The sequence below is a fragment of the Anabrus simplex genome, chromosome 1 (genome assembly GCF_040414725.1).
Source record: "Anabrus simplex isolate iqAnaSimp1 chromosome 1, ASM4041472v1, whole genome shotgun sequence".
Classification (NCBI taxonomy): domain Eukaryota; kingdom Metazoa; phylum Arthropoda; class Insecta; order Orthoptera; family Tettigoniidae; genus Anabrus; species Anabrus simplex.
In genome coordinates this window covers 452433824-452454782 of record NC_090265.1, presented here as the reverse complement: position 1 = coordinate 452454782, position 20959 = coordinate 452433824, and the positions used below count along the sequence as shown (strand labels likewise).

General features: G+C 38.2%; 1 protein-coding gene across 10 annotated transcripts in view; it reads left to right on the top strand.

Annotated features, from left to right (window-relative positions):
• Asator (tau-tubulin kinase asator) overlaps positions 1-20959 on the top strand; it is a 500954-nt gene that overhangs the window by 452971 nt on the left and 27024 nt on the right. For 6 of the 10 annotated variants that reach the window (XM_067135206.2, XM_067135210.2, XM_067135205.2 and 3 more), the window contains one exon: positions 476-784. The exons of 1 other annotated variant lie outside the window; for it this stretch is intronic. In XM_067135206.2, the coding sequence (XP_066991307.1) occupies positions 476-784 (309 nt within the window). Of the gene's footprint in view, positions 1-450; positions 785-20959 lie in introns of those variants that run through there. 3 more of the 10 variants (XR_010858479.2, XM_067135213.2, XM_067135212.2) reach the window with 3 other exon arrangements.

Sequence of the window (20959 nt, the reverse complement as noted above, 5' to 3'; positions counted from 1 at the left end):
TTGGATGACAACTCCAGCGTCATCCACACCCGGCATTAACTATCCTTTTATTGACCGACCGAGTGCAACAGGCATGGAACTCCATCCCATAAGCTGACATCTGACGCCTGTACGACACAATGCATGCCTGCATTCAACATTCAGGTGATTACACCGGTTGTTAATGGACGAGCATGGCACATTTTTGATGGCTTTTCTCACGCGGATAATAACCTGTAGTCTTTTACCTTTAATAAATTAAATATTTTACCTCAATTAATATATTGTTGAAATTTCCATATTCTACATTCCTTATTTCATGGTGTTTGGATATTTTTTTTTTTTTTCCCGCCAGTGTTCATCTTCCCCACAATTGAACATAAAGTACATTACTGCATATATTAATCCATTTTGAACTGTTCATATTATGTAGATGCTTGTTGTCTTATAACATTAAGTTTTCTTAACCAGAATTTGTTAATACGTACTGCTGCAGAGGTGTGGAGGAGGAACGGTCATCTTTAAACCTAAGGCACACACCAGAGACAGACAGTGTCTCCTCTTCCCCATCTCCCCAACAGTTGCCTCTACGTCGGTGTGCCACAATGCCAGACGCAAGGGTCTCCAATAATAGTTCCACAGAGGATGAGCAGCAGTTAACAGCATGTACACCAGCTCTGAGGAGACGAAGAGAGAGGGAAACGAAATACGTCACTGACCAGTCTCAGCTTAATTTGAGGTTCCATCGACCTTCGCGTAGAGCAAGACCAGTGTCTGAAGTGGTTGCTCTTCCAGCAAGACATAGGTACTGTTCATTGTTGCTCGTTTTCTCCTCTGTGTGAAAGATTAATCATTAACCTTAGAACTGTCAATGTTAAATCTTGTGGTGACAGCCATAATTGGCAGTTTTTACTTGTCTAAATAAAATACAAAATATCTGCAAGATACTAATACATCTGTGAATTTATATATGTCTACATAAAGCTAATTCACTGAGGATTGTCACAGTGACATGAAATTACATGAATGTTTTGACTACAAAAATGTACTACAGCCTGTTCAAAAAGTGTAATTCCTAAATTCAAAATAATAATAATAAAAACTTTCAATCATACGTACACAAATCTGGAACATGACACAGATATATACAGATTGTCAATAATGTATCTGTAATGCACTAGCAAAGGTTTCATCACTCTTAGAGGTATATTCTTGAAAATGTTAGGGAATATATATTGGCATGCAATCACTTGGAAGCATGACATTAGACCACATTGTTGCGATAGGTTGTTTTCTGGGAGGTTTGTCATCACTTTCACTTTCCAATATTGTTCAAAAATAGCTGATAAACATTCCAAATCTGACTCTGAATCTGTCGGTTCATCCTCAGTAACCTCAGTCAGATCTGTCCCTTTCATCTTCCAACAAATTTTGCACTCCTTCATTACTAATTTTCTGTAATGAAGTGAAGAGGCCATATTTAGGCACACACTGTAAAAAAAATGTATATACTCAATCAAATATCAATATATACAGCATACCTGCCAACTTTCCCGATTTAGGTGGGGGACTCCCGATTTTCGACAGTTTGTCCTGCCTCCCTATTATTCAATTATTTCTCTCAATTTTAACTTATTTTTTGGTGAACTGCAAACATTTGTTTTCAAATCCCGCCATTTCAGCCTTTTTACGTCAAGTGGCCGAGGTCCTTCGCTCATTGGCTGCTTTCAAACGAAATATCGACGTTTATTAATGCGAGAAATGTTCGTGAATGTGCTATGTTTACTAAAACCTGTATATTGCGACACGTATATCGGTTAGAAAGATCCTACAATCAAAATTCAACGAAACGTATATCGGTTGTCGATCTCTCGTTCTCGCATGCTATGTTTGTGTTCCTTCACATCAGTCTAGTCGATTTTAGAGACTAGTCGCTAGATATGGAGTATTTTTTAGTAATTTAGTGACAGAATTTCAATGATAATGACTAGTGACTTTTCTAGAGATTTTAGGGGCCATTTGGAGACAATTCTGACTCATTTTAATTTATCTCAATATAGATAAAATAAGAGTTTTGTCTGTATATCGCTCAGAATTTAAAAAGAATATTTCTGTACCGGTCATGACCACAGTAACAAGGGGAAATGCACGATTTGATTTTCCGTAATTTCTGGTCTGTACGTACGTACGCACATCACCAGAAAACAGCTGAAGGGAATGTAATGAAAACCGGTATATAAAGTCAGGGAATAAGTCGCTACAATCTAGGCCATAAATAATTTTATTCATACTGAGTGAAATAGTAGTTTAGGGGAAGGCCTAAAATTTAATTCTCAAATATTTTATTATTGGCCCTATTGATAAATACTACATAACTGAAATTATATACGAGGATTGGGTCAAAAGTCATGGCAACTATTTTTTTTCTTGTAGATATGTGAACGGATCACAAACGTATATGTGTCGTGGAAGTTCTGCAGGCATAGTGTGTATGCAGAACAACAGATGGCTCTGTGATAGCTGGTAGTAGCGCAGCGAGGGCTGTGAAATCAGTTAGTTGGTGAGTGTCGTGCGAGATGGAAGAAATGCGTGTTGAGCAGCGCGCTTACATCAAAATAGCCATTCTCCGAGGGAGAAATGCGATGGAATGTCACAGTGAATTAGTGGAAGCACTTGGGAATAATGCCCTACCATACCATACAGTTGCACGATGGGTAGGAAAGTTTCAACAAGGACGTGTGTCAACCAGTGATGAGCAACGTTCAGGACGACCTGTCAGTGTGCGGACTGACGTGGCACATGCCATCATCGAGCAGCTCCTGGATGAAGACAGACGATGGATGCTACTGGAGTTAGAGAGGGCAAGTGACATTGAGAAACACACTGTCCACAGGATGTTGCGTAATGAGCTTCAACTGCGCAAAATCACATTGCGGTGAGTACCGCATGCACTGACGGAAGTTCAAAGATGGGTGTGGTATGCAATATGCTCCAACCACCTTTCACGCTGGCAACATGACGGCGATCAACTCTTCTCACGAATAAACGCCATCGATGAATTTTGGGCCAGGACATACGAACCAGAACTGAAACTTCAGTCCGCATAGTGGCAGCATGCTGGATCACCAAGGAGGCAGAAGGTCCGTCAGAATCCTTCCCCAGTCAAATTGATGGTGATCATCATGTACGACGTCAGGGGTGTCGTTGTTTGCCACTTTGTTCCACATGGCAGAACAGTGACCGCACAGTACTACAGGGACTTCCTGGTGCGACAGGTACGACGTGACATTTGGGAGAAATGTCCGGATCATGTGGACAGTGCAGTAATCCTGCACGATAATGCAAAACCACATAAAGCAGAGTGTGTAGGGCAGCTACTGCGACGTTGGGAATGGGAAGAATTGGAGCACCCACCGTACTCTCCCGACATTTCGCCCTGTGGCTTTGATCTCATTCGAAAGATTAAGGAACCACTACGTGGTAGGCGGTTTGCAACACGAGAGGACATTGTTAATGCTGTGCGCCAACAGGTGACCCGATTCACACATGGTGCAGCAAATGCTGAGACAGATGGTATTCAGCGCCTCCCACATCGTTCGCAGTGTGTGGCCTCAGTAGCAGGGGACTACTTTCAGGGTCTTTAGGTCCAGGTTTGTCATGTCAACTTTATGTGTACTGTGTTGTCATTCTTTTGCACCAGGAAGGCCGTATTGCCCCATATACTACCGTAATAAATTAGTGGGTTACGATATTTCAGTGCTGTTAATTGTCCACACGTAGTTAACACCTTGTCCTTTCGTCTGTATATGTCACATTTTCCAACTGGACTAGTATCTTCAAGGAAAAAAAAATAGTTGCCATGACTTTTGCCCCAACCCTCGTATTATTAAATTTCCTATCATTTATGTCTTATACATTTTTACTTTACCAGCTATGATAATAGAGATATTCATGAATTTGGATTTTTGTTGCTAAGTCCATATCAGCGTTGAGGTACCACTACGAGACAATGGGTGAACAGAATTTAATGAAAATCTGTATGTAAAGTCGGGGAATAAGGAACTACAGTCTACGCTATAAATAATTTTATTCACCCTGTTCAAAATGGTAGTTCAGGGGAAGGAGCCAAAAATTGAATTTTTAATTACCTATCTCATTCGTCATATTGAAAAGTACTACATAACAAAAGTTTTAGAGAATACAATTTCCGATTATTTATGTCTTATTCAGATTTACTGTATCGACAATAATAATATTGGTGGTGATGGTGATTAAATTGTGAAGATGATTATAAGAATGAGAAAAGTCATGAAGAAACGATCGCTTGTATAATAACACAAGAGGAAGTCATGAAAGAACGGAGTACTCACTTTACATTAGATGCTCCAATATCAGAGTCGGAGGAAAACTAATGTGAAGGCCTGCAATATAGAAATATCATAATATTGATCAAAAATAACATTACATTGACCATTGTTTATTGTGATGTGCTTTGTGTATTCTGCTGCCATTTATCTCCGATAGATGGGATTACTGCTGCGTACCGAGTATAACATTCTGCCTGAATATTGGCGGGAAGTAGCTGGGGAGTTAGATCTCTCTCTCCTCTTTAGCATGCCATTCCTCTAGTTCATAAATTTTCTGATATCATCATGGTATTCCAGCTATTCGATCCCTACTCTGAGGCAGTGATTGGAATGAGTAGTGTGCACACTTGAACGGAATAATGACGCAGGAGTGTCCGCGGCTGTCTGCGGCCTGGTAATTTCTAGCTCTGGAATTTAGAACCGTTAGATCGACACCGTAGTACTTTTCGTTAAAAGTAAGAAAATATCCTGTTTTCCATTTTATTGAATATTGTGTGTGACAGCATTGCTTTTAATCGCGACATTCGTACTGATGTCATTGTAATGACCTATGTGACCTATGTTGACTACAGTTGTTAAAACTATAAGGACAGTATTTCTGAGAATTCCATTGCGAAGCACAGGTATATCAGCTAGTTATTTGATACAAACAGCATTGCGCTTCGCATAATCGCACGGGCGCTTGATGAAATATATTAATCTATGCATTTGCTAAGTAATGGCATCTAAGTGCATGACGGATTCACACGTGTGGAGCATCAATTCATACTATTTTCAGAAGGCTTATCAGAGACCAATCATCTCACTCGCATACTTCCTGTGAGGGAATAGAGATGTGTAATTTTTAGCCTTGTAGCCTCGTATAGCAGCAGTCAGGCTATGAGACAATAAGTGTTATAAATATATCATAGTACTGTATTGCACAAGACATGTAGAATAAGCAGTTTTGACCAATATTTTTTCCTGATTTCTCCTGATTTTTCCTGATTTTCATATCAAAATCTGATTTTTGGTTTTGTAAAGTTGGCAGATATGATGCAGAAGTAACTCACACCGAACAGAAAACTAGTAAATAAAATTAAATAGAATAGCAAAGCAGAGTCTGTGAAGGTTTGTTTACAAGCACTGCAGAAATGGCACTCAAACAGATTGTCTGAAAACTGCATTGTGAAATTGTGCCCAAAGAGGTTGTAAATTTAAATAAAACTGAATTTGTGGCTGCTGTGGACGTCAAGACGACAAGAAGTATACTGTCATGCCATCTGTTGAAGAAATGAGGAAACTGAGAGAAGAAATACGAACATATTGAATATTCGACAGTACCACTACAGCAGAGACCAAAGTGTTGAATGTTCGACAGTTGCCAGTTCTAGGGTTAAAAATTTACTTATGTGTTTTAATTTAATTTTTGACTTTTTTAAAGTAATCCATTCACTGATTTGTGATTTTTTAACATTAGTTATCTGGAAGAAAAATTCACATCTAAAAGTAAATAATAAAAGTTTGCCACATTGTATTTCTCTTCCTTATATCTACATTCCTATTACAAGAGAGAACATTTGTACTGTTGCCATGGCTAATCTCAAAAACTACTGGACATTTTAATTAATCTTCACCAACAGCTTAGTTATAATCATAGAAGTACTTGTAGGCTAGGTACTGTATTATTTCACCTTGAGAGGAGGGAGCTGACCAGTAAAGAAAATTTTCCTCTTATCTCGTAAAAGCGTGCTGTGCTTCACTCTGACACCAAAAGCTTGACGCTTTTCACAGGCATCTTTCTTATGATCAAACGAGTAGCATTGACTAGGTTTTTTTTTTTTTCACGATTACAAGAGAGTGAGATGAGAACTATTTGTGAACTTTAGCATGGTTGAAACCGCAGTCACAGCTAGTGTTATATAAATTGAATTGTGATTTGGGATATTATGACCACAAAGAAACGCTTTGTATTACTTTTCCTTAATGGGAATGAATGACATTCCTTCTCAATGATGATGCTATGCTACTTGTAAAAGTGAAGTTATTACAAAAAATGTTGTCCTCAATAATTTCAGTTTTTCACTAATGAATTATATTATGCATGTATCATCTGTAACTATATTATTTAGTTCTTTTGTTATTTCTAATCATTACTTAATCTGAAATATATAGTGATCCAGTATTCACAATGCAGATTTGGCATAAGTCACATTATGTAATTTTGTGTTGATTATAGTACCTTTTATTTAAAGACCCTTTCTCCTCATTTTGGTCATATCAAATGCAAAACAAGTGAGTGACAAACCTTCACCATTTTAAGGATGTTGTTGGTATTTTAACCGTGTGATGTTTGTGTCATTATTGGAATTGTATTTAAAGCCGGGATAACAGTTCTTCCGTGTGAATCTTCGGTGTCGACAGGCTCTGCTCCTTAACTTCTTTGTTCCGCTCCGTTCGCTTGTTGTGATTTAACCCATATTCTTTGACCATGTGAGTGGTGTTCATTGTTCACGAAGTTGGCGTTCCTTGAATGTTTGGCCTTTTAAGGTTATGACATATTTTAATGAAATGTTTGAGTTTTTGTGTTATAACTTCGTGCTTTGCAGTTTCCTGTATTCGTTGGACTAATTAAAATTGTTCCAGTGACTGGGTATACCGTTATTAGCGAAGCCCATTAAATTATAAAGAAGAAGAATTACATTTGTTCGACGTGTGTGTATGCTTTTTACCCTGTGCATATTCTTTGTTCATGAGGTTGGCGTCATGTTCATTTAATGGTTTAAGACTTTGTGTGCTTTGACATGTTTTGATGAAGTGACTGCCTTGAGTATTTATGTTGTAATTTTATATGATGTTCAGTGATCCAGGTTCCTTCCAGCGTTTTAGAATAGATATCGAGACATTTGATCTCGGACGTTTCCATACGCTATGTTTCTATTGTAGATTATCATTAATAAATCCAATAAGAAACAGTACTTCCAGGCATTTAAAGAATCATATTCTGTTGATTTTCGTTGCATACTAAAATCAAGAATGGGAGAAAAATTTGCCTTTTTCATGGTATGTGGGTGTGATATTAATATTGCACATGGTGGAAGAAACTATTTAAATGATGATGGGTTAGTTATTGGCATTCAGACTTTGAACTTAGTGAATGATCTCTAGGATACAGATAAATCCCTTTTCTTTTCATCAGTGGGAAACTACTTTTGTACTGCCTGTTACTACATCATCAGCAAGTTTCAACTCAAGGATGATGTGTTAAAGCATGCTCAAGTTGCTAGGTTAGACAAAATTGAAGTTGCACAGTTTTTTCCATTCATTTTGTTCTTGGAAAAGTTTCCTATCATGTTATGCAAGGAAGAGAATGAAACTATAGATGAGGTTGTGAATGAGTTTGAGGCAGTTCACAGCTCTTCAGGTAGATGACACTTCGGCTGCAAATCAAGATGCAGCAAGTGATTCCAGTTGGGCATAAATATGAAGAATTCATGGAGCCAATGGACTTCTTAAGTATAACCGAATTTCTAGAGTAATGCTCTCTGTTCTCACCATACCCCATAGCAATGCAGAATGTAGACGTGTTTTCAGCCTTGTGAAGAAAAATAGAACAGAGTTCAGATCATCCATGTCCAGTGAATCTCTGTAGTATATTTCTATTTTGAATACCAGTTGTTCTGGTCCCTGTTATGAGAAAACATTTTCTCAAGACCTTTTGCAAGAAGCTAAAAAGGTCCCAACTATGACTTCAAAGATGAACTAGCAGGTGATTTGCAGTGTGTATTATATTTTTTCTTACCTGTGTTACATTAAACAAGTTTTATTGTGTAAAGCCTTTTTCAGCTATTGCATATGTTTAATTTATCAAGGTAGTCATGTCATGTATGCTCCAAACTAATATTCACCATGCCTGCTGCTGTTTCACATGGATTTCTTCTTGATTGTTCTGTTCGTCTACAAATCATTGGCCTATGATGTAAGTAGATATGATTTCGTTGAAGTACCCCGTTTAAAGCATTGAATTATTGTATTTTGTAGCCCAGAAGTATCATTTTTGTAAAGCCAAGGTATCATAATTAAAATGAATAAGACTATGTAATGGTTCCACCTTTTCAATACATGTAAACTCAGTAATGTAAGGTCACATCACTAGTTGATCATAAACGGTATTGGTTTCGACCCCAAATTCCGGGTCATCATCAGCCAATCACTTAAAAACAGAATAAACAATGCACAGATAAATACAGTAAAACCTCGTTAATTTGAAGTCGTTGGGACTCAAAACTCGGACTTCGAATTACCTGATTTTGAATTAACCGCCAATTCGTAATTCAGAAGTACCAACCCTTGCTGCATTACAAAATATTCTAAGGCCCGTTACTGCATGCAGTAACGAAAGAAAAAATTCACATGATTCAAAGACGAGGATAAATTGTGGTGGTTCCCCTGTGCAAATGCATTATTTTTTGGATTACTCTACTTTTTGCATTTTTAGATGTCTTGTACATGCACAGAAAGTGCCTGACGCCCTTAAAACGTTGTGGCTAATCGAACTTCCCTATGACGAGGGGAGGAATTCTCTCGCTTCCGTGTTCATTGCAACACAGGTAAAATGACTCTTACCCTTATACGATTTCCCGGCTGGCACCTTCTCCTTTAATACCATAAGACCGTTTGGGCTCGGCATTAAAAGAAAGCAATGCAGTTTCATTGGCAATGACAGTATTTTTGTCAACTGTCAGCATAGCCAGTATTTGTGGATTCTCTTTCTCTGCACAGCGTGATATTACGACGTTCCTTAAAAAGTTGAATACAAAAGAATTCCAATTTCAATTAAACTTAGCAATTATGAAGCACATTGCAGACACACTAAAGTGTGTGAAAGTGCAAAAAGCTACCCCTGCACGTTCCGGAAAACGCATTCTATCATGACGTGGATAAATTTTGAATTTACATTACTCTGTAACGTACTGGTACTATTGTTTTAAAATGTAAAGGCAATTTTGAATTTAAAATCTGAATTTCGGTAATGGGACCGACATTGTACTTTGAATTAAACAACTTAAATAACATGCAAAACCAAAACTCGTGTTTCCAGGAACAAGAGCTGCTTCGAATTAGGCGGGATTTTGAATTAACCGATTTTGAATTATCAAGGTTCTACTGTAACCAGTAATGTAGAAGATAAGAGTTTTTTCACCAGACGTAAGTCCACGTGGAGCTCTGTAACACGTGACAGTAGCACTGTGTTTTAAAAGTTTTCATAATCTTGAAGAGAAGAATAAATATAGTTTGAGGAACAGTCTTGTAATCGTTACCAGGCGTAAGTATAACACATTCTATTTATTATTCTTTTCTTCAAGATTTAAAAACTTTTAAAACACAGTGCTACTGTCACATGTGTTACACTGCTCCACATGAACTTACGTCTGGTGAAAAAACTATATCTTCTACATTATTGATTATGTATCTGTGCATTGTTTATTCTGTTTTTACGTGATCGGCTGATGATGACCCGGAATTTGGAATCGAAACCAGTACTGTTTATGATCAACTAGTGATGTAACCTTACATTACTAAGTTCACATGTATTGAAAAGGTGGAACTATTACATAATTTTATTAATTTTAATTGTGATCTCAGTTCAATACAGACCATAATGAAATTCTTATCTTTCAAGCCAGGGTATGTCGAAAATTGTTTGATTTTTTGTCGCACGTTAGTTTTACTGATAGCCCCTTTCAAAAGTTGGCAGGTATGATGGAGGGCTTGTTCATTTAGCTTTGGAGGGAGGTATACGGGATAATAGTGGCTGAGGGAGAGTAAGGGATCAGTATGACAAACAAATTAGGGAAGATGTAGGATATGATACTGTAATTATGTAGCAGTGAAGAGATTGGTCCAGGATAGGGTGGTGTGGATAACTACATCAAACCAGGCCAGCCAGGCAATACATTAACATTCACAGTATCTCATCACAAAGCCAGCGATGACATACATGAGTGTTTACTATAGACCTAGAGGTATGTGGAGAGCTAGCCTATTTCACTCTGAGAGGCTGGCGGGCTCATCTGGAGGGCCAGGTGGTCTATAGTGGGAAGATTGTGTTGATTAAATGGAAGAGTGGGGTGGAATAAACTAAGTTTAGATGGATTGATGATGATGATGGTGGTGGTGGTGGTGGTGGTGGTGGTGGTGGTGGTGGTGGTGGTTGTTGTTGTTTTAAGGGGCCTTTCATCTAGGTCATTGGTGTCTGAAGGCATGGAATGGAATGATAGATTTTAATATGCCCTCTGAATAAGTACACGAATAATCAGTGGGTCTGATTCACAATGCCCTATTTTATGTAAATGATTAAAACATGAATTAAGATGTAATAAAATTCAGAAAGGCATTTGCTTAAAAGTAAAACATGCACATGTTACAAAAGAAAATTTATGCTAAAAATGAATTTTTAAAAATAAGCAAAGTATGTAGATAAGATCAGATAAGACTAAAACCAAAATTTAGATTAAAAAGTTACAATAAAATTCATTTATAGTGAAAGGAAAGTTTGAGATAACTAGAATAATATTTTACTGTTAAAAATAGTAAAAACAGATCATCCCTCATAGATCCTCCATGGCTCAGGCGGCAGCGTGCCGGCCTCTCAATGCTAGGTTCCGTGGTTCAAATCCCAGTCACTCCATGTGAGATTTGTGCTGGACAAAGCGGAGGCGGGACGGGTTTTTCTCCAGGTACTCCGGTTTTCCCTGTCATATTTCATTCCAGCAACACTCTCCAATATCATTTCATTTCATCTGTCATTCATTAATCATTGCCCCCAAAGGAGTGCAACAGGCTTCGGCAGCTGACACAATTCCTATCCTCACCGCTAGATGGGGGCTTCCTTCATTCCATTCCTGACCTGGTCAAATGACTGGAAACAGGCTGTAGATTTTCATAATTGTCATTATCCCTCATGAAGCAGATGGCGAAGTCGACTGACTCATCGTCACCTCATAGAATGAGGGCTATGTTGCTCGGACGTATTAGACTACAGCAGAGATCGGGCAGGTTCCTGTACTCCGTAACGATGTGTACTGTGGTCAGATGGGTGCCGCAACTGTGCGCACTAGGGAGTCTTCTTTCTTCAGTAAGTAGGAGTATGTTGCGTTTCCATAGCCAATCCAAAGGTGACACAATACCATTGCTTTGTTCCGGGAGACGTAAAGGGAAGTTTTACATACGTTCATAGTTCCTTTAATTGCTCTCAGAATATGGGAAAGAGGAGTAACCTGGTATTCCTCATTCCAGCTGAGAAAAACTGTCAGTACAGTGGAATCTTGTTAGCACGTTCTTAGTTACTACATTTTCCTGTTTAAAATCATTAATTTCGTCAAGTCCCAGTTCCAATCCTACTAAATACATATTAATATACCCCATAACATGTTTTCTATTCCCGCTTATGACAGTCAAATTTTTGTTGTACTATTTGTTAGGGAACAGAGTTTTCTTCATATTTCATTATATAAATACATAATTCGGGATATGGAAAATACAATGTGATATTGCTTCCTATCTCTGATAATTTTTGACAGTCTAGAACTGGTTTTGAGCTATGATGCAATGCAGAGATAATAGCGGACTCTACTCCCCCCCCCCCCTCTCTCTCCCCCCCTCCTCCCTTTGTTTCTCTTGTTGGCACATTCTCTTCTTGTTCTTCTTTGCATTTTATTTTATTTTGTGCAGCACTATGTCCGTACTCCACATTATTTGTTGAATTACTGTTAAACGGAAATTGACTTTTGTTTTTATTTTAAATTAGAAATTTATGTTAATGGTGTATGCTGAACCATTGTGTAGGCAATTAAAGAACTTATGGATTATGTCTATTTTCCTTGTAGAATTTTGCTTAATCCAGTCACTACGTTGTTCTTTTATTAGTACATGCAGTACATGAAAGTTTTCTGTTCAGCTCAATGTTTTAAGGAATATTTTGTCTTCTCAGCTAGCGAACAAGTCATTCTTTTGTTCTTGGCATTGTCGGAATTCTTATACTGTATTGTATTCAGGAGCATTTCATTGGTATGGAACAAGGTCGCTCACCTGATTGCTCGTGCTTGTGTATTACAGTGGTGTGACAAACGTTTTCTCAATGTGTTGTTACAACCTATTATATTGTATTTTTCTTAATGGATAAGAAGGTACAACAGGTAACAAACGATGATAAGTTGAAATATATTCAAGGCTTTGGCAGTAATCCTCACGTACAGCTTGTGGTTATAGCACGAAAGTGGAACATTCATCTGTCCACACTGAATACTATTCTCAGCAAAAGGAAGGAAATAGAACGTGAATTTGAACAACGGGTGAGCAGCAAAAGGAAATGTGTGCGAGAGGGACAGTTTCCTGAACCGAAAATTGAGGTGTTCGAGTAAGCCTGTGCTTCGAACATACCAATTAATGGAACTGTAGTTTGAGTGCAGGCCTATAATTTAGCAGCACAGATGGGCATTACTGATTTTAAAGCTTCGAATGGTTGGATCGCGAGGTTCCAGAATCGGCACCAGCTGTTGTACAGATGATGCGAGACGAGGCTGCTAGCATGAATATTGACACAGTAGAAGCGCTGAAGAGTATGACACTTCCCTAGCTTCTTGAAAAGTACAGTCCTCATGACATTTTCAGTGTGGACGAGACTGGCTTGTTTTTCCATCTCTTACCTCACAAAACCCTGGAATTTAAAGGAGAAGAATGTCACAGATGAAAGTTGAGTAAAGAGAGACTGACAGTCCTGTTGAGCTGCACTGAAAGTGGAAAGGAAAAGTTGGTTCTATTGGTAATAGGAAAAGCGAGGAGTCCTTACTGCTTTAAAAATGTGTGAACATTTCCTTACAAATCCAATGGATACGCCTGGCTAACAACTGCAATATTTGAGTAATATTTGCTCAGAACAGGAAAATCTTGCTGTTCATTGACCAATGTGCAGCACATCCCACTAACATGGTGTAATTTCTTTTTTCCCGACTAACTGCACTGGTCACCTGCAGCTGCTTGATCAAGGCATCATCAAATGCACAAAACAAAAATATAAGAAGTGGCTCGTTCAGAACAAGTTGGTGTCTCTTCAAACCACTACGAGGAAAACAGAAGTATGGAAGCGACGTTTATTGTAAAATCTGCTTAAGATTCCATTGAACCGATCACAGCTGGTTTCTGTCGTGTTGTTGCAGATGACGTCATACCTGTAGGCAGAAACCTGGTGATGACTGATGAATGGCATCGGATAGTGGGCGAAGAAAACGTAAGCTTTGATGCTTATATAGACTGTGCTGACAGTGTTGTGTTCTGTCAGTCTATGACAATTGATGAAATTCTTGATCAGCAGACAGGAAAAAAACAAAGAAGGGGACGAACCAGAACTCACACCATTGCGTACTCTTTCAAAAGCACTGAAAGCAATGGACACAGTGTGATGATAATGTCACAAGTTTTGTTATTGATGACATGGCTATAATGACAAAGATGGATTCGTTTCTATGTGAACATGGACAAAAGAAAAGAAAAGGCAGTCCGCTCCGGATATGTTTTTCAAAGCTATGTAATGTGTAGTATTTATTTATTTTGAAATATGTTATACTGTACTGTGTAATGTGCAGTAGTTGGAATACATTATAGTGTAGAGGTACAGTAATTCATTTTTGCATTGTTATTTATATCCTGAGTAAGTTAACAATAACTTAGGTTTATATTCTGCACCATAGTAGTGCATGAAACTAATTATTAAGGTCGGCACTTTAACGCGCACATTTACGCTGCATTCTTTTGTACACATAAATACAGATAGCATGTTTTGGTAGTACATTTTGCCGCATTGGACGTCCAAATTTTTCAGACCCTTCAAAAACGTACTAACGAGGTTCCACTATAGCTGGGAACCGTGTAAAGCAACGGGGATGATGTAACTGCCTCCTTGGCAGCCTTATCAGCTAACTCCGTTCGCTGCCACACCCAAGTTGCTTGTGAACATACAAATTTAATTCTGATGCTTAACGTTCCACAACCCATCCAGCAGATCATGTATGTCACACCAGGGGTTATTGTGAGAAACATGTATCGATTGACTGCAACGAACTCAAAGAGCCAGTACACAAAAGGTAATGCTGTCATTCAGTGGATTGTACACTGGCCCAAAAGCTAACATAGAGCTGTCCATTCATCGAAGTCGTTTCAGGTCCACTGCGAGTAGATATCAAGGATCAGATGTCCTCTACACAGACGGTTCAAGGGCAGAGGGAAAGGTGGGCCATTCAACCATTCTTTTCTTGACCTGAAACTTGCAGTGGATAAACAGCAGACCTTTATGCCAGCTTGAAAGCTGTGCAGTATATGCTGTCCAATGACGGACTCTCCACGGTAGCATTTTATGTGGCACATTAACTAGGCAAGAAACCAAAGTTGCATCACATATTTTGTATTCCAACCAGCAGTGTTGCTCGTGGATGTGCAGCATACAGCCAGTGATTTTTGTCATGGAATACGCTAGGATGGTTCAGATGAGGTGGCATCTGCCAAAGGCTTGCAGCATTTTACAACAGAACCTGCAAGTTACTCACAAGGGAAGAGCGCGGATCTTACTTAAACTTTGCACATATGTATTGTACCAGGAAATGTTCGTGGGTTTTGGGCATGAGAAGGACATCAGGTAGTGTACGGTGATTTTGGAGCCGATACAGAGAAGGATAGAATCGCAAGGCGAATAATAGATGGTTATACTTTTTCCAAACAATTTATTAATAATATTCAAAGATTCGTCACCCTGCAATCTTAATATAGGACTCAAATCTTTCATCAAAATCTGCCAAAATCAAAAGGTTTAAACGGAGATCTTCTTGCAATCAGTTCAAAAAAAAATAAAAAAAAAATATCACTCTTTCATGGGACATTGATATCCTATAGTCTTTTTTTTAACTTTTATGAAAACACTAAGTATCAATTTTGCTCCTAGAGTCTTTCTAAGTCTTAAATCATAAAATGAACACACACACTTATTATTGAAAAGTTGAAATAAAGATTTAAATTCTTGTTGAATGTTTCTCAGTTTGTTAGAATTGAAATTAAGGATCATAAAACACTTGAAAACCCTAAAGTTCTTCTACATAATGTGAATTAGTTATTAAATTTGAAAATAAATGCATCACCAAATGTGAACTTCTTAGAAATGATGAAAATTGTGAAATATTATTCACACGTAGCACTGGAATATTACTGTTCTGGATTAATAGTTTTGCAAAAAAAAATCAGTCAGTTTGTGATTACTCACTCAGAAAAGAAAATTCAGCTTACGAATGTTGAAGTGGAGAATGGGAGTCTGGATCATTCTGCGGAGTGCGGACGGAGACTCGAACTCGGCGATGTTCCATGAAGAGACCACGTTGACATCCCTCGATGGGTACCATAGATGAAATGATGGTTGATGTAACTGGATCTTGTAGTATTTCACCAAGATTTCCGCTGCTCTTGGAGGTGACATTAGCACACGGAAAGTTCAATTGGCACGATTAAACTGAGTAATCAAGGATATTATTATCACTCACTGTCGTAAAATACAGTTCAGTTCATATTCTAATTTTATGATGTTAAATTAATAATTACAGTCTTTGCTGCATAAGACACAGTTTAAAATAATCACTGATAATGTCTGAAAATACGGTCGTGAAGTAGTAAGCACAGTTCAAACACTTGAAAATGCAATGTGTAATAATTTTTATCACAGTCTCTGAATCACTATCATAAGCAGATTGAGATGATTTTCTGGTCGTGATTATATTATACTAGCATGAATTATCTAATAAAAAGTTCTTAATGTTCACCGAGTTTATTACTGGAAAAACAGTAAAGTCTTGTCCTAATATAGCACAAACACTGAGAAATAAAGTTACACACAGTTCAAGGATGTACTGTCTTAAAAGAAATGAGTCCTAGAATAATCAAAGTTGTCGTAAATGATGGTTTCTGTTTATCGCACACGATAATTTGAGGTATCGTCGTAGTTCACTATTACGCAAAATTAACAAAGTCCACAATGCCATGTACTAATCTGTAAATATCAAATACTTGAATTCTCACTCCAATAATTTCACAAGTGTTATATTCCAGAAATGTCTAGTATTTTATCGTCGTCGTGGCACGTTAAAATAAGTACGGTGCGATGTTCTTTACAAGTTCAACGGCGTTCGATTATGGCCATAACTACTTACTCGCGAAACGCGATGGAACATACTTTCTTCACTGACGAGACTGCACTGACAGACTGTACTCGCCACGAGGGTCAAACTGCTCTCTCTCCCTCTGCCTCTCTCTGTTTGCTGGCCTTGACATAGTGGCCTATACATCCCCGCCAGGTGGGCGGCGCTATGAGTCCTGTGACGAAGAGTGCTCATTCTTTCCAAACTTTAAATTGTTATATTTCAAAAACTACTGGACAGATTGACTTGAAATTTGCAGGGTTTTACTTTTATAATGTTAGCTAAAATTTAGCATTGGTCCTGTTTAATCGGTCCAGGCGTTAAAAAGTTAATGAAAAAACTTCGAGAAACGTCTATAGGGGAGGCAAGTTACAAGCGGCAGTGACGTCACCTGACCTTGCCTGGCTTGCTCGTGAAGTCTTGTAGGTACTAGAATGTTCTTTTACTCAGCTGTTCACATATCGGAATGAAATTGTATGCTGGAAATAAAGTTTTTAATTTATATGTGCCAGGACCTAGGCCTTCCTGGTACAGTATATTAAATGAGCCAAGAATAACACAATGGCCAAACCAATTTTTCGGAAATTAACTCGTGCAACGTACAGGAAGCATTAAAGTTTTGCACATTTGAATTGGCGCGCTTGGTTATGCAGGACTGCGGTGCGTGCTGGATTCACTCGTCAAGAGACTGCGTCGCTGATCTTCTTTTCTATTCCATTGATTGTGGGTCAATAAAGGCAATAGAATAAGATTGCTAAACGGAAAATAAAGGTTAATCAGTATAGCAAGGGACGTTGGACACGAATGCAAGTTATTCATCATAGTTTCTGCAACATTGATGCTCATGGTAGAAATGTTGAAAATACAAAGCGGTTGTACACCGACCACACCTAATGAAGTGAGGATAAGGGTTTAATATCACATGTTCCATATTTTTCTTCATACACAGAAATAACTTTGCCCATTTGATTACCATTATACAAACAACCACTTGTCCCATACAATGACTATAAGAGTATGTCAGCATGGCCTCAAATCAGCTGTTGGATAGTGCGAGTTGCGGGTAGGGCATGGAGTAGTGGCCTGCGTAGCCAAACGCGCTAATTCAAACATACAAATTTTAACGCTTTCTGTAGGCTGCACGAGTTAATTTCCAAAAGAAGTATTTTAATCATTGTGTTATTCTTGGCTCATTTAGCGTGTGTGCAAAATTTATATAAGATTGGCCCTTCCCTTGTCAGATGTAAAGGTGGAACTCCAGACTCTGTGAACAGTGATACGACTTGCATGGAAATCTAACTCTGTTGTGATGGATGCTATTAAGTTTATCAAGAACAGACTTCATAGCCGATCTATATGCTGTACTGCTGTAATCTAATATCGATAAAATGTGTGCCCAATAGAAACATAAGAGCACTGTGGGAACTCGCACGCATACACTTTGTGTTGCTAAGAAGCCTCAATATATTTGGTTTCTTAGGACACATCGCTTTCAGTTTATGTACATGTGACTCCCACAATAATTTACTATCAGAAAGGAGCCGCAGGAATTGATGTGTGTCTACTACATGTAAAGTTCAGGATGGGGATGGAGAGTATGTTTCTGGTAGATATGGACACAGAGGTCTTGCCCATTAAAAATCGAAAGCCACATCATAGTGCCAATTGTTTCACTCTCTTACCTTGTTGTAACTGTCGCTCAGCGGTCTCCACACAGTCTGTGAGCTAAAAATAGACTAAAATTGTCTATGTATAATTATGGTATGATTGCTGGACCTGTATCAGCAACTATACGATTTGTGGCAATCGCATATAGAGCGACAATTAAAATCTATCCCTGAGGGGGACTCCCTATTCAGATAGACACAGAAGGAAATTATTTGCAACAAATACCAGCAAATTACCTCAGAATTTCCAGTAATTACCAATTTTCATAACGCCATGTGGTGCAATAGACTGTTTCCAAATCAAAGAAAACAGCCATCAGGTGCTGTTTTCAGAGAAAAGCAATCCAAATAGAACTTTCCAGGCATATCAGCTGATCTGTAGCTTGAAAGCCACACGGATATTTGGACAACAGTCATCTTTCTTCCAGGCGCCATGCAGGCCTTCTATTCACAATCCTCTCAAATAGTTTACACAGGCAATTTGTCAGATGGATAGGTCTGTAGCTCCCTGCATACTTCAGATCTTCGTCAGGCTTTAGAATTATTATTCTCTCACCACTGTGATGGAAATTCACCCTCCAACCAGGTTCAGTTGAACACTCTTAGAAGATAGCATAAGCTGTCCTTACAGAGATAATTCAACATCTGGTTAGGGATGTTATCTGGTCCAGGAGCCATGTCCTTGCAAAGCCCCTAGGTACTCTGGAAATTGCACTTCGTAAAAGGCACATTATAATATTTAGAACACATGAATAGCAGAACTTAGGTATTACATTCTGCCTTGCTCTTGAGAACAAGGAATTCTGTTTGCTATCAGTCTAGCTCTAGAAATTCTTAGGATTGCCTATGAATTTCCTAAATTTTACTAAAATTGGAATGTAGGAAAATTTGCTGTATTTCAAAAATCTTGCCTTCGAATTATCCAATAAACAGATTGAACATTTGAATTACATGCAAATTTTTAATATTGTACGTTGGAATTTCAAGGGCACTTCTGTTCAAATTATCTGACAATTTGAATTGTCCGCATTCAAATTAGAGAGAGTTGACTGTATTAACAAATAAGTACATGATAAAGAAGTATGAAGGAACAGCACACACAGTTAACAGTTAATAATAACTACCAGGTAAGGAAGTTGCAAACATGGTTACTCTTAAATATGAGACAATATTGTGTGCACTCTATACTTACAAAAACACTAGAACCGGAAGCTATGTATAGTGTATGAATTTTTTTTTTTTTTTTTTTTTTTTTACAAACTTGCTTTACATCGCACCGACACAGACAGGTATTATGGCGACAATGGGATAGGAAAGGGCTAGGAGTGGGAAGGAAGCGGCCATGGCGTTAATTAAAGTACAACCCCAGCATTTGCCTGGTGTGAAAATGGGAAACCACGGAAAACCATCTTCAAGGTTGCCAACAGTGGGGTTTGAACCCACTATCTCCCAGATGCAAGCTCACAGCTGCTCACCCCTAACCGCACGGCCAACTCGCCCGGTTATGAATATATACAAAGACCAGAAAGAAGATACACACATACACAAAGAAAACTAAAAAGATATGTCATTGTGAGTGGTGACAGTATTAGGAAGAGAAAGTAGAATAAATATGAAAATGCAAAAGACAAAATTCACATTTTTATATAGTTTAATGCTCATGAATGGGCTTTTGTCATTAATCCCAGAACTAACTATATTAATTCTTTGGAAGCTTATTTCTGCTTCCTACTTCATTAAGGATGGGAAAATGTATACAAGAATGCATGCACTGAGAGGGCTAGTCTTGAGAGATCTTGGACATGAGGAGTGTAGAATTAGGAGAAAGGGGAGATACAAGAAGAAAACGGCTAAGTGTGTGAAGATGTAGAATTTTTGTTCTTGTCGCTTCTGCCTAACTCTTCCTCTACTGACACTGAACTCTCATTGCATTTCATCCTTCTGTATGATCCTGTCCTCCCTCGTAGCTCTATCTTTGAAGTATGTAAATCAGGAGCTATTTTAGTAATGAGGAAAGCCGGGCTGAGTGGCTCAGACGGTTTAGGCGCTGGCCATTGTTCGATCTTGGCTCAGTCCGGTCGTATTTGAAGGTGCTTAAATATGTCAGCCTCATGTCGGTAGACTTACTGGCACATAAAAGAACTGCAGGACTAAATTCTGGCACCTCTGTGTCTCTGAAAACCGTAAAAGTAGTTTGCGGAACAAAAGCCACTAGTAGTAGTAGTAGTAAGGAAAGTAGGATTTGGTAATAAGAACACCACCTTAACTGACGAGACTTCTATACCTTACATCAAGTACACGTGCAGCAATCCCTGTTTTCAAGTTATAAATAAACACAAGTACACAGGCTGATTACCACGATATATGTATTCCCTTATTGAATATATAGCAATGTAATCTATTTCTTCCTCTCTTTTCTCTTAGAAAGACTCGCTTCATATGAAAATTTATAGTATATGTTTGTGTTTCAAATATTGTTATGTAAGTCTTTTCGAGTTTTCTTTTACTCTTGATAAAAATGCATATATATAGGATAGTTTTGAGTAAGAAAAAAATGTCCATTATTGGAGTGAAATGTTTTGACTACATTTGTTGCCCTTTATGTTTATTATTTTGAAGAGGGTGGGGTTATCATATTTTGATGTTGTTAAATATATACGTGAACCATACATCACCACTTTCAGCTAATCAGGATTATTTGCTGATCAGTTTGATGGTACCCTGTTTTGTGTTT